Source organism: Pyxicephalus adspersus, chromosome W (assembly GCF_032062135.1).
Source record: "Pyxicephalus adspersus chromosome W, UCB_Pads_2.0, whole genome shotgun sequence".
NCBI classification, from domain to species: domain Eukaryota; kingdom Metazoa; phylum Chordata; class Amphibia; order Anura; family Pyxicephalidae; genus Pyxicephalus; species Pyxicephalus adspersus.
The window spans coordinates 2,921,649-2,936,879 of record NC_092870.1 but is presented as its reverse complement, the minus strand read 5'-3'; the positions used below and the strand labels follow the sequence as shown (position 1 = coordinate 2,936,879).

The 15,231-nt window shown below is 38.2% G+C and overlaps 1 protein-coding gene and 1 long non-coding RNA gene across 3 annotated transcripts in view; one reads left to right on the top strand and one right to left on the bottom strand.

The window, feature by feature from the left end:
• Positions 1–15,231, top strand: part of LOC140342784 (uncharacterized) — an 830,340-nt gene that overhangs the window by 277,468 nt on the left and 537,641 nt on the right. The window lies entirely within an intron of this gene.
• The window catches only part of LOC140342826 (gamma-aminobutyric acid receptor subunit beta-4-like), a 235,062-nt gene continuing 225,227 nt past the window's right edge, over positions 5,397–15,231 (bottom strand). For both annotated transcript variants that reach the window (XM_072429188.1, XM_072429189.1), the window contains 5 exons: positions 15,060–15,142; positions 14,137–14,277; positions 12,923–13,075; positions 11,982–12,238; positions 5,397–10,159 (listed from right to left, as the gene is read on the bottom strand). In XM_072429188.1, coding sequence (XP_072285289.1) covers positions 9,791–10,159; positions 11,982–12,238; positions 12,923–13,075; positions 14,137–14,277; positions 15,060–15,142 — 1,003 coding nt within the window. In that variant the 3' untranslated portion in view covers positions 5,397–9,790. The remainder of the gene's footprint in view (positions 10,160–11,981; positions 12,239–12,922; positions 13,076–14,136; positions 14,278–15,059; positions 15,143–15,231) is intronic.

Here is a 15,231-nt window from a genome sequence, read left to right as displayed (position 1 = left end):
ATGTGGAGCCCAAGATTTATCCTGGTCACCAAGTGGACAGCCAAAATACAATTTGTTTATCTTTTTAGGTTCTGTGGTAATTTGTCGACATTGTGCTTTCGTACTTAATGAACCACACATGTTAAAGAAACTGTCTAGATCATTAAGGCAATTTCTATACATGATGACAAATGAAATCAATCGCAGTTAGTGCGGTCTTCAACCTTAAAAAAAGAAAACTGTTGCTAAATGTTGTAATTAGGTTGTAAGGCTATTTATAACCAATTTCACACAATATATAATTAGCTGCATCACAAAAACTAGACAAGCTAGAGAAAAACTGAACACAGATTTGAAATCCGCATCAAAAATACTACAGAGCCCACATAAAATATCTGATGAAAATTACATGTTGACTTGTGTAATTATATGGCTGAATTATAAACTATAACAATCGTGGTATGTAAAATGTTTAATACTGTTTGTAATGCGTTGTAAAAAAATTTTTTTTCTTTATCTGCTCTTTTTTCCTGTCCTCCCCCTACCTGCCTTACAGGGGACGGGAGCACCCACATTCTGGTGCATTGGTATGTAGTATCCTATCCCTGGGATGCGGAATTGCCCCCTATTTCACCCGTTTGAGCATCCTGCCCAGGATTTGCCAGTCCAGAATGTAAGTTCGGGTCATTTGGCAAATAAAGGCATTACAAGGGAGGGTGGAAAAACCCTTATCGCCACCTATTTAGGTGAATCTGTACCGCCAAACTATAGTACTAACACTAGTGTCTAATTGCTTCTAAAACCTCTACACACAGGACCGAAGTAAACTTCAGCTGCCTTCACAGGACCCTACAACCATGCGCTCACAAAGAGACAAAACTTTATTACCAGGACATGGGCGGAACCTCCCATTGTCACGCTCAGAGAGACAGGACCACTAGGGGGCGCTATGGCTTGCACAGAGGTGGTGTGAGCCCTGAGAAGGGCCAAGGCGCAGAGTCTAAGAAGTAACCAGGTCTTCTCCAGAGCCTCTGATGGTGAGGATGTTGCGCCGCTGGTTACTGCCAGGCAAAGCACGGTACCAAATCACTAAGCAGAAGGACAGTCAAGGAAAGCCAGGGTTAGGGCAAGCAGCAGGCAAGAGAGGTCAGGTCACACGCCAGGGGTCAATAGCCAGGGATCCAGGAGACAGACAGCAATGACACAGAGGCCACTGCGGGCACAGGGAACACAGGAGACACTGGAAACAGCAGCAGGTATAGGAACACAGACAGGAACACAGGAACTGCACAGGGAAGTTGGCTGGGAACCAAGAAACTGGACACCGAAGGGTTAACACAGGAGCTGAACACAGGAAACACTGGATTAACCTCCTGGGCGTTTCATTGATGTCTGGATTTCTGTACCAAAAGCGGTAAACTGTTTTTCATGAATTTTGTTTTTTAAATTGTAGACCTGTAACTTACAGAAATATGTCCGAACAAGTGTCTAGTAGATATTCTGAATATAATAAAGTTTGAAACACACAATCATGTAAAAAAAAAAAATTACTTTAATAATAAAATAAATAATTAAAAAACACAAAATTCAGCTTAAACAAGAATGCATAAATAAATCAAAAATACTGAAAATGCAATAATTCAGTATACTGTATAGTACTATATTTTTCTAAAACACCTCCCTAGTGTGGTAAATTTTAAAACAGAGTCTAACGTCACATACCTATGGACAAAACCACATAAATATATTTTGTATTATTTTGTATTGGATTGGATACAGGACTTTGTATTTAATCCAATACAAAATATTTGAATTTCCCGCTATGACCCCCGTCAACGGGCATATGCACTGACATCATCAGGAATCGCCGAGGGACGCGTACGCGAACGTCGAGTGTTCTAATTTTTTGCGTACTTCCATGCAAAAAGCGTTACATTTTTTGCATGGAAATTTATTTTAGATTGTAGGCTATAATTCTTAGGCATAACTCACTGAAATATGTCAATTTAATAATTTAATAAATTTAATAATAAACTTTAAAAAATTTTTTTATAAAACATAAAAAAAAAAAAAAAAAAAAAAAATAGTGTGTAATGTAATGTAACTGTACAGAAGCTTTTAATATATATATATATATATATAATAAAATTATATAAATATTATATAAAGATTTCTTTGTATTGGACTCAATACAGCTTTTTTGTATTGAATCCAATACAAAATGATTTGAATTTCCCGCCCCGCCTCCCGTCCGCACTGACGCATGCACCAACGTCACCAGGAAACCCTGGAGATCGTCACTGGACATACCGGGTGAAGACTGAAGACAGAAGACGTCTCTGGAGGAGCTGCGGGGATAAGGTAAGTATTCTTTTTCAGTTGTAATCTGATTGTATGACAATCAGATTGCATTGTAACACTTGTTTCTATTTTTAGCTACCCCGAACCTGGTATGGGGTAAACGCTTGTAGCAAGTTTTCCTACCCCGAACCAGGTTCGGGCTAACCGCCCAGGTGGTTAAGCAGCAGGTGTACAGGAACTAGATCACAGAACTAGGGAGCTCAAGCCACTTAGTATAGACTTGTTGCACGAACACAAAATGGAGTCTGTGAGCTAGCTAAATAGACAGGGCTCGTTAAGAGGCTATTTTCTGATTGGCCAGCGGCATGGACGGAGTTGATAAAGCTTGGAAACAGAGGCAAGCCCAGCATTAGAACTGCCCGCATGCGCAGGGGAGGGATGCCTGTGCTTTAGTGAGGAACAGGTAAGTGTGACACCCGGAGCAAAGTGAATACTTTCTTACGCATGTATTATCACACACAAAAGCTGGAACATACTTATTCATAGGAGGTATGTCTCTTTTTATTAGGTAACATGAATGCAGTAATTTTTTGTTCAATTACTTTAATAAAATTAATATATGTAATTCCTCACTTTTAGAGCGTATAATAATTAGCATGATTACCGTAATTTGCAAACGGAAATTTAGGCAGTAACACTCATAAGGGACGGTAAGTACAATACCCTTTCGATCATCCTTCAATTATTATTTTTCTTAGATGTATCGCTATTTATTAGGTTTGACTATATATACTTTTAAAAGGAACTTTTCCTTACTTAATTTTCAGACAAGTTGTTGCATAGTGAAAAATCTCTCAACTATAAGTGGTGTTGTATAATCCAGGAAGCACTCAAAAACATCTAATAAACTGGCAAGCCTCTAAATGAATCACGGTCAGGACACAAGTAATAGACAATGACCTACTTATAACCATATTATCTAACCTTAACTGAACTTTGGTTAACCCTTGCATTTCCTTAAAATTGTTTCCTTGTCCAGAACATTCAGATTAGCTAACCAGCCAATTTTGTTTACTGCAAACAGAGGTTACTTATTATGTCATCTATGGTTAAGCATCAGCTACTATAAAGTAAGGTATACATAACTTATATGACCATTTATCAATTTGTACATAATGACATACATGACCACCTATCAAATGTGTAAGATGATATTTTAATTGATAGTATTGTATGACCACTAATAATATACAGTCAAAAATATTGTCTTAGATACTGATTGAAAATTATGCATTACCATAACCTTTAAGGTCTTCCAATCCCCTGAGGAAGCCCTGTAGGGCGAAACGCCTCAGGGATTTGAGACTTTGCTGATATCAACACAACACGCAGTGTAATTCATTATCTAACTTTAGCATAGTGGAACTCTGTCTAGTTTTAGCACTACAACTATTATTTAATAAAGTATACTGATTTTCAATTAAGCACTGTAAAAGCCTGTCTTTTCTCTATCTCTCCTCTTACTACACTGCATGTACCCTCATGCTAGGCACCACGTTTCCCCATTTAATTCAGTAGATCCTTTTTTTGGTTAACCCTTATTTTAGAAATGTCATATAAGTCTACGATTCAGCTACAGATCTGGTAGGATTTAAAAAGAATTCCCTAGTTGTAAGCATAACCCTTTGTTCATGAAACTCAAGTAGTCCAACTGATTTGTTTTTATCAATGCCCAATCCCTAAATTAAAAAAAAAGCTCAACCAAGAAATTCTGAAAACTTCTGTAAACAAGGTAACTAGTATTTACACCTATTGAGTATTAATAAGTCATAATGTACACTCATTAGGCACAATGGTTAGGCGTTAGATTAGGTAAGTATGATCATTAGGCGAAATTAGAAAAAAATAAGTATCATTGAAAAGATATAAAACCACCTGTAATTGTTCACAATGGTGCTACCTTAGGAGCCAGGCAGCAAATATCTACCCTTTCTTGTTGAAATATGAACAAGGGCGACAAGATTGTTTATGCACCCCAAAATGATTTTAATCATAAAGTGAAAAAAGACAGTTACCCCAATGATGCAGTCATGCTGTAATGTTAACTCACAGTATGGCTGCCAACTAACGTGCTTTACCAATGTACACCATATGACCAAATTTTGGTGACCCCTTTTGCCATTGCTATGTTATCAGAGGATATTGTACACCGTGGAACAAAGAATTGGACATGGTAGTATTAGTAGTGTCATTGTATAGTTAACAAGTAGGACACTAAAATGGCCCCTTCTCTAACATACACAGTCCAAAGTCCACTTCCCCTGGCACACAGCTTCTGTGCCCTTGGAGTGCAGAAAAGCCCATGTGCATACAGCATGGGTTTATATTTTTGCAAAGAAAGCTCATACAGCTTAACATTGACAGACATGGATAGTCATATAGGCTGGTAAAACAACATTGGGAACCCTTATGACCACAGGAACTAGGGGGATATTGGCCCTTATCTTTTGGTGTACAAGGAATCTTATTTTAGGGGTTGTCACACCCCTGTTTTTTTAGGGGTTGTTTCTTGTTTTCTTTTAGGTAAGCACAAAAAATGTATATATGGAAGAAATTATAGACAAAATAGAGGTACAATGGATCAGCCAGTGCACCAGTAGAGAATCACAAATATCGGTTATACACAAGTTGGGCCAAACTAGGTTAGATAAATAGGTGTGTTCATTTGTACAGCCTATCAGTGCAATAGAGAAGCCTCGAAGAGACACTGTCACTCTGGCCATTGAATGATAACCCACTCCCCCATCAACGTATACTCATCTATCTATGGTTTATCACTGCCTCCCTTTCAAGGCCTCACAGAAATGGGAGAACATGTGACCACTACTGTGTGATCATAATTGTGCCTTAGTGTCAAATAACCAGGCCCAAACAATAATAAGTTGAGAAGGGCAGTGGCGTCACCCACCTGGGTAAAACACCATATGACACCGAGCTGCCCCAGGATAGACTCCTATGAGGCAGCAAATGACCAAGGATTGGTTAGTATACCATGCTCGGGGGTTGACTCTCAGCAGAAAATGTCTTTAAAATTTTTGGGCACCAAAGTATGGACATATATTTAATAATTTATTTATAATTATGGAATAGTATTTATAATTACAGAGTACAATACAAAAAAAATATGAGTGAATATGAGTGTTTTACATGTCAGAATAAAAGGAAAAAAATATATGTAGTCAGTCCTCTTGATAAACACAAACACAAATTTACAAATGTCATACTTTTTTTTTCACAGGAATACATGAAATATAAAAGTTTGTCAGATAGTGAACTTGTCCTGCATAAACAGAAAGGGTCATGTAAAGCTGTATAAATAAATAAATCATTCTAAATAACAGAGTTTAGAAGTAGCTTTCTACAGTATGTAAGAAGTTTCATAAAATAATCATTTTTAATCTTGCCTAGGGAAACGATGCTTGCTTCAAACAACTAATCATCTGTAGTAAAACTTCCCATTTTTTTTCAAATTTTTTTTTTTACTGAATTAGGTTCTTGCTAAGTCAAGATGGATCTCCGCTAACAAGTAAGAGTGAGTTCTCAAGAAATAGGAGTAAACCTCTTAGGTGTGTCATGCGTGGCCCAAACCAGCAGTCAACACAATGAATTGAAACATGGCTTGCAACAATAAGGCGGCTGTTAACCGTTTCAGAAGGTTTCCCTTTGTGGCCATTTCCCAAAGGTTTCTATTTATAAAGCATCACGTGTGTGCCACATTTACGAATTTGCTAAAAATATGGTAGCTTTTTCTCGCAGTATGTGATTTGCCTTAAGGACAAGCAGATGTTTTGCCTATACATCGTATTAAGCAAGACATCCACTTGGCCATAGCCACCTTTGGAGCCCGCATTTCTTTCATGTTCATGTGCATGGTCTTAAACTAAAGATTTAAGAACACTAGTTGAAACATGGTGTATCTACAACAAAAAGAACACATTTATGGTATTTGTACAGCTTTCCAGTTTCCATCGGGTGAAAAAAAATAACAATGCAGCATACCTTCACCAGTTTTTTTTGTAAAGCACAAATTATTCCAGGCCAGAAGCAACAATGAACAAATTGCACCACATTCATTTAGGACTTGTAGTTTGTGTCATACATGACATCACAAAGAGTAAGCAAGACTGAGATAGACCCCTAGGAGTGGAGTAATTCTTAAAATAACCTGTAGATACTAAGCACATATCATCTGCAAAATGCAAGAAAATTGTATCGCTACAGTAAAAATATGAATGCATCCTCATGAACTCACTCCATATACATCAGAGATGTAGCAAAAAAAGGCTTAGTAGACTTAGGGAAGTCAAGACAGGATCTTTGCTTTACAAATTATGATCAGAAAAAGGTTAGGAAAATTAAACACGTACATCAATTAAAAATGGCGTAACCGTTTTGCTGTACAAAAAACCTTAATGCAAGGACCCCAATCTCTGTTTTTTATTTTCCACTGAGAACTCCATGAATTCACTCCATCAGATATCCTTACACCTACAAAAAACATTTAAAGTGAAATACTTTAGCATAATAATCCACTAACATTCAAGGTTTTTGAGGTATGGCTCCTTATTGAAATTTTTTTAAACAGTGCTACGTGGAGGGTTAGCCTCACTGTATATTTAATAGATAGCTATAAAATGCCTGGATCCTCTGTGGTTTTGGCACCGCCCATGTCCCTGAGCCAGTGGTGGTGATTTTTTAAAAGTAGGGCACGACAGAAACTAGAGGAGATACAATTCTCTTTGCAAACTGGGCTTACTTTTACTGTTTTGCCATTGACGTAAACTTCCTGGAGTATGCTGCAATGTGCAAAATTCCTGTACTAATCCAGGTTTTTAGGTGAGGGTACTCGGTTTGCCTGTTTGAAATTTGATTAAGAATACAGTACACAATACAATACAAAAGTTGCACACTTTTGGTAGATGCTTCAAAGCCATGCACCCTGAGAAGCAATATCCCCTTTAAATAAGACGTGAATTAATCACTAAAGAAAAAAATAAAAGATACTATGAAATACTTCTGGCCCCTTGCAAGCAATTTTTTTTTGCATCAAATAATTAGCACGGGTTTAATAAATGCCCCCCATATATGACTTGGCTTTTAATTTATGGTTACGTTATCAGTATTTAGATCAGTGGTCGCCAACTTTTTCGGTCCCTCGGACCACTAAAATCACCGGCTCCCGACTGCGCATGCGCGGGGAGCCACATGTCACTCAAAGGGGGAGAAACCTACCCCAGAGTGACGCCATCATGACATAACCCCGTCCACTCTCCCATTGCAGATCTGAGCCTGCAATGGGAGAGTGGGTGGGTTGTGTCCAGGGACACAGCCCGCCCACCTCCCTGAATCTAGGAACTGCACGGGGGACGCGGCTCTGGCCGGTGCGTCCCCCCAGCAAGGTCTTTCTCCTGACCCCGCTCAGGGGTGCACCAGCCAGAGCCGCGGACCCCAAAAATTTTCTTGCAGACCACCAGTGTCCCGCGGACCGCTGATTTAGATCATACCTGATCAGTCGTTTAGAAAGGTGATTTGAGCAAATTTGGCAAAAAATATGCTCATCCAGGGAATATATATATATCTATGTGCATACTAATGAATTGATATCAGAATTCACTGAAATCGTGTTTGTGGCACAATATTGTTTTATGGATTTTGGAAGATCTTTAAAAGACCAAATGGAAAAACAAAAGCTCAAAAACTATGAATTATCAATGTATTATAAAAGTGTCATACTCCCTGCTGATTGAAAAACTTTAGCTTTAGAGTGTCAAACCTTTGCAGAGAGACCACTACTCTCACATATAATGCAGAGGTTCTTATCTGCAGCATAGGGTAGAGGATTCGAATATAAAATATAAATTTTAGTTCCTATGCAGCCTTGATACAATTTAGGACTTCAAAAGGCTTTAAAAACATTACACTTATAGGCCGTGCAAGCTTTAGCCAAATTATTTGCCCTTGATTCACTGTTAACAAGGACAATACCAAATTCATTCTAGCTAGCCATTATTAATGATTTAATAACGTTTTTTTTATTAAATTATTATTTTTCAAAAATAAATTAGACAGCAGTATTTCTAGGTCACCTCATAATAATACCTATTGAACAAATATGCCACTATGCCAGGCTTCCTGGGGGCATAGCTGCTTGATAATAACAACCCATTTGCCCATTATTATTGAGCTGATGGCTCAAAAGCATACCCACACCTCACGTGGAAGGATTTCCTCTTACAGGGAATGGGTTCAAAACCAAAACAGATACCCTTGGGATAGCTAGCATACATGCAACAAGGCTTTTTGGGAATCTATGGGATGAAAGCTGAACCTTTAAAGTGGAACCTGAGATGGGTGTTTTATTTTTAAATATTACTGTATATATTTTTGATTTGATGAGTAAAACTAAACATTTTCAGAATTTAAGTAAGAAAAATCTTCACATTATTAATAGCTAACACATTCCATCTTTTACAAATCAAGAAATTAAATACACAAATCGATTAAAATGAGGATGAAGAAATGTACCTACCTACATTTAAGGAAATCAAGGCATTTTGGGGTCCTATAGATTTATTTTCTACCTTTTAATGTGTAAAATTTGCATCTGCCAGTTAAATATATATCCGAATTTCGGTGATGATAGATGAAGTTGGTTAGCGTTTTAGGTCTAAGTTTACTGAAAAACAGAAAATTCATATAGTAGTAGATAGTAATTAAAAAAATGCACAGTTTTGCTTTTTTTAAAAAAAAAAAACAATATTTGGATTGTGCAATATTGATTGATGGTTTGATAACCTTCCCGAAAATAATTGAACCAGCCCAATGTTATTATTTTGGATTTGCTATGCTATTGTGTTTTAATTCGGGTATTTGGCTCCTTCCTTGTTTATCAATAATGTGTTTCAATCAAAGGCTCTCCATCAAGACAATTGCATGTGCAATTCGAGCTTGCAACTGGGAATATCCTGCTCTACAGTGTCTTATTTGTGCCTTAATAACTCCACAATAATTAGCAATAATTATTTTAAACTGCATAAAATGTAGAAATAATTGCCAGTATCGCCTAACCTTGTTCTACTTAATCCTCACACTCTGTGTTCGAGTATCTCAATTTAACACATTTTTTTTATTACAATGATTTAACATCGCAAAAAAAGTTTTTTTCAGAATAACATCCCACATGACTCATAGTACCCAGCCATAATCTACTTCCAGGTAAAACGAAAACTTTTTTTAAAAAAGGGAAAAAAACCTTTAGAAATTTGATGAAAAATAGTGTGACGAAAAAGTGCAATTCGCCTCCCCCTCATTGTGAGATTGAATGGCTACTTCTGTCGCTGGCCAAGACATCAAACTGTGGGGCAAGAGGGGGATGAGAGATTTGGGTGAAGTTTGTGTCCCGTAGAAGGAAAGGTGTGCACGACTTAGGGTGAAGAGCAATGAAAATGCTTCAGTTGACATAGTACATCCAGTAAACCAAGTTAAAAAATCCAAATGTGATGGGAAAAATGATCCTGGACCATTTGTCGATGATGCTGACATCTGTCAGGTCTGGAATCTTAAGCTTTAACTTAGAAGAGCGTCGCCGGAGGCGGCAGTTGGCACGTCCATGGGTGGCTGAAAGAGGAACATGGCGCTCCAGGGAAGTGTGGTCAAAAGTGTCGCCTCTAGATGTTAGCTGCTTGCGGAACTGGATCCCTGAGGTGTCATAGGACAGGACGGAGTTACGGGAATCACCAATACTGCTTCCCATCTCGGCAGACATCAACTCGCTGCTCATGTCAAGAGTGCTAAGAAGAATGTTTCCATAGGGGTCCACCTAGAAAAATTGACACAATTATCACAACCATATTTTATGTACAGGGGCTGTTATTTTACCAGGAGGTAAAACGATACATTGGTCAATATTTCTTGATAAGGTTTTTACATAGATTTTACTTTACCCAAGAAGAAACACTTCTTTCTATACATATAAATGATGGATAGAAGCAGGCCACAAGTAGCCTTTTTGATGCCCAAAAATCTCTCTCATGGTTCATAACATTCAGACCAAAAACCTTAAAATCTTGCCTACATGGCTAATTGAAATGGGGGAAGTATTTTGATTGCCAATTGGGCAGGAAGTGAAAGAGATGCTCACTGCCAAATACCATTGGAACTGTTGAGGCATCATAACAAATGTCCATTTCTCAGCTGCTTAGGAAATGAGCAATGTCCAGGCTACATGACATCTAACACTTAGATGTGGTCAACCCACTTCTAAATGGGTTTCTAAACCTCAAAGTTTAATTTATAGGTTCCCCAAACAGAATAATACCGGTAATTTTTATTTACAAAATGAGATACACACACTGAACTAATAGATAAGTTGACACATTTACATTCCTTACTAAACCAAAAGGCATATCTTTGCCATCATCAAGTACATGTACTATTTCCTTCCTTCCTACCAACCTTCATCAATAATTGTTGACATATAAATGGTATGTTTTGCTGTGAAACACCATGCCTGAGGAAGTATTAGTATGTTTGTCATAAAGTGCGTTGCCCCTTCTTATGCCTAAAATAAAACATTTTCTGCTCTTACAGGTTCAACATTGAGTCCATCCCTAGGTAATTTCTAATAACCCATTATTTATAAACTCCTAATCATTACATTTTAGAGACTGGCTATTCCAACCCCAGAGGAACTACAGTATGTGCAGTTGAGATACCCCAGAGGGCCTATATAAAGCTGTATTCTGGAACTGAAATTGTTCTATAAATGTTAGTATCCAGGGTATGAATCATAAACATGAATCCTAAGCAGGCACCTATGGCCAGGTAAGCCGTCTTCAGACAGCGTAAACTGTCTTCAGAGAAATAGGAATGGTACTGGCGCTGCTCAACATTGGCTCCTGTATGCTTTTTTGGATATCTACCTGCTCTTGAGATGGGTTGAAAAGATGTTACAGGGATTATGAGCACTTTACTGATGCTAAGGACAACTCCTCTTAGTATTGACATATGTACAATGGCGTACAGAGTTGAGCAAATTCAAAAGCAACTTTCTCCTCGATGTAGAGTCAATTGCAGGCAGCATGAACCCACGTTCCAACCTTAATTTTAACAGACACAACCCCAATAATTCAGGTTAGTTTTTACTTAGAAGATGGGGTGCCTTGACACAGCAATAAGAGCCATTGGTGTTCAGAAAATGGATAGACAGATAGAAGTCACACGGCTAGTACAGCTTTAAAAAAAAAAGGGCAACTTTGTGAATTTGACCTGCTGCCTAAGTATTATCGTTCTCTCAATGACCCTCTATGATTGTGAACATCTACTACTTTAGGAGATCCAGTGCCCCAGTCTTTTCTTCCCAAGGTTTATATTTCAGTCTTTGTCCCCACCAAAAAGATTCATCCAAATCTCAGTGTTTGCCCAGAGATCATGTTTAAAGCACCAGAACAAGAGGTTTCAATGATGGCACCTTTTCTAAGAGTGGAAATCCCTTTATAGAGATTACCTTCTTGCTATGTCTCTGGGGCAAGAAGTGAAGGGAAATCTCTCCAATGGGATTTCTCACAAACCAAGAATTCGATTTATAGCAAACAAAATAGGCATTTATGTTGTAAAATTGTTTTCTAATTGGGGCCACTCACCTGTTCTCTTATTCTCCTTTCTTCGTAGCGTTGACGTTCATTAATCGTTTTACTTGTTCGTTCATTTAATTTCTTCTGCTGCTGAGGGCCCCGGCCGAAGAACACATAATTTACAAAAGCATATTCCAACAGAGCCAGGAACACAAACACAAAGCATCCCATAAGATACACATCAATAGCTTTTACATAGGGGATCTTAGGCAGGGTTTCCCTCAGGTGAGTATTGATCGTTGTCATAGTGAGTACAGTTGTCACTCCTGTAATACAGAAGAAACACATTATGAATACTCCCTGTTTATCCTTTACAATTTTTAAAAGCTTTTATTTAAGGCATAGTTGTGCTCAGTGGAAGACAAGTCCCCCTTTGGCCTTGAGGGCAACATTACCAAGTATCCCTTTCATTGAAGGATCAAAGAAAGAGAGTACCACTCAAAAGGTACCATAGTGCTGCATAGAGATAGGTGAACAAGCCTAGGTTGGATTGGGTTTGGCTCAAAAAGGTTAGAGCAAAGCAGACCGAACCCAATGTTAAACCACAATGAAAACTATGAAGGAAGACAAATCTTGCACTTACAAGAGCAAAAGTTTTAGGCTTTTGGGGTTCTTGAGGTATGACTATTGTTAGGTATGGACATCTCTGTAAAATATAAGCAGTAATAAATGCAATATATTCAAAGAGGAAGATCCAAATGTGGAGCAAGTACCTATATAATGGTAAAATATATAAATTCTGGGCCACCAACTCAATAGTATAGCCACCAGCCCAACCTTTTTAGCAATGGTGGAAACAAACAAATGACAAATGTTGGGACAAATGATCTCCATTGGATGTGCTGTTTTGTTCTAAGTGGAGTTTTCATTTCCACCACTTTTCTATCACATACCCAGTGATACTTCTTTATTTATTTATTTATTTTTTATTTTTGGGGGGGAATACATACCTAGCGCTACCCTAGCAGCAGAAGCATCATAGTTGATCCAGAAGGATACCCAAGACAATATAGTAATCAAGATAGATGGCATATAGGTCTGAAGAATGAAATATCCAATGTTCCTCTTAATACGAAAACTCAGTGACAATCGAGGATAGGAACCTGGAAAACAGATAAAATAGTCTTTGTTGCATAGGTTACATTTTCATACAGGGGAAGGGTTAGATCACATGTCAAGTTTTCACTATCTATGTCTCCACTAAGTGTTGGCATACCTCTTCTTTGCCTGTTGCACACTCATCAGCATCAGTACCCATGTGAATGTGCAGGTATACGCATGCTTCTGCCTATCAGGAAACTGCGAACATGTGTGGCAAGTATGTGCAGGATTTATAATTAGGAGGACTTTTTAAGTCTTCTAATTCCTGGCAAAGGCTACTGGATCCTCAGCGTGTATAACTTACCACTTTGCCCAGTGTTCTTACCTTACCTTGTCTCCATCCACATCTGTTTGCCACCTGCCCTGACCTCAGCCAGTCTTGGATTTGCCCTGTTGGCTGTTCCTGCACTAAACAGCCTGTTCCTGTTTGCCTCTGGTGGAGAAAACCTTGGGGTCACCACCTGGTTGCATCCTGCAGCAAAATAGTCCAGCAGCCACTAAGGTTACCAGCCCATCACTACTTGTGGGGTAACCAAGCGTCACTTAGACTCTGCACCCCAGGTATTCCCATGTCACCTGCCAGGCAGTAAATTTCTAACATTTAGAATATTCACTTTCTCTTTTTGTTCTAATGACTATTGTCACCTGAACTGAAAATAATGAAAAATCAAATCTAACCTAGGATTTTGAGTTGTCAATACAAAGGAAGGGGGAAATCTTCCCATGGCTAATCTATGGGATTTCCCTAATTTTGCCCTTTGTCAAAGCGTCAATGTTCCCATTGTCACCAGTCCCATTGTCATTAACCACTTGCCAAGTGGAATGCCAACTACAAGTGCCAGTGAGCCCATTGTCAATGTCTTTAACAGGCTTCTGCTAGATAAAATGAAAGGACCTTTACAAATTTTCAAAGAAAATTTGCCTAATAACTTATTATTGTTCCCCTTTTAAAACCATCCCGAATAGGACAGGCGGGGTTTATTTTCAAATCAGCTAAAAAATATATTGATAAAATAACAAAAAATGTTTCAAGTCATCTATTCTCCATATCCATGCTTCTCACCAGTTGTAAATACAACTTTCTTAGTAACCAGTCTGGTTTCAATAATAGTAAACTGTGGCAACTCCAAGTCAGACACCCCGGTCACGGCCACTTCTTCACCCCCTTGCCAGAAGAATTCAATGTCATCCGTTGTGTAACCATCTGCAAAATAAAAAAAATATGAATAAATGATTCAACAAATCTGAAGAGGCTTCAAAAGGCCCCAAGGTTTGTCTCCAACGCTACTGTCTAAGGGCGCAGTTGAGCTGGAGACCGGCATTGAGACTCCTACTTCCCTTTATATCTTTTTTGCGAAATAGTGACCCCAGTAATCCACTTTTGCCATTATGAATCCAACAAATAAAAATATTTATGGAAGTATAGCATTTAAAGGGCCATAAACATATCAGAAAATGTCCTATGAATGCCTCTTGTGTTTAAAGTACTTGAAGGCAGAGAGTGCCATATCGATGTAGTGGTAATCCAATGCCTCCTCATAGTATAAGACATCATTCAACATGTTTGGGAGAACCCAGTCCCCATCTTCTGCAAGCCACAAGTCTAACAGCTTTCTCTGTTTGAATACCTACTATTGGATGGTCCGACATTGATTTTAGTATGGTATTTGCAAATAAAACACTGATGAAGAGGGCACCAGCGCCTTGAAACATGTTGTAAGATGCTTAGTACAATTATGTAGCAATACAACTTTGACTCTATACCGGTGTAGCACTTTCTACCTTCAACAATTTTAAAGACATTGCATATGGAGACCCCTGTATTGGAAACAATTCTAGTGAATAGAGACCTCCCTTTTTTCCTGTTTCCTCTTTTGATTTTGGTCATCCATGGAGGTCCAGCACTCCCTTAGATACATTACTGATACTTTGCTCCAGGAAAAAGGGAACACATAAAAACATGGAATCCTTCATGAAAACACTTACAGCTTTCTATCTCCAGGGTACAGTTCTGTTGGTCCAGAGGATATCTGCGTAGATCCATCATACAGGCAGCAGTCGTTGTAATTCTGTAAATAAAGAACATTAAAGTATTTTGTCAAGTAGAAATGTAAATCCTAATTGAATGATGGAATTACTTAATAACAAATTGCCCTTT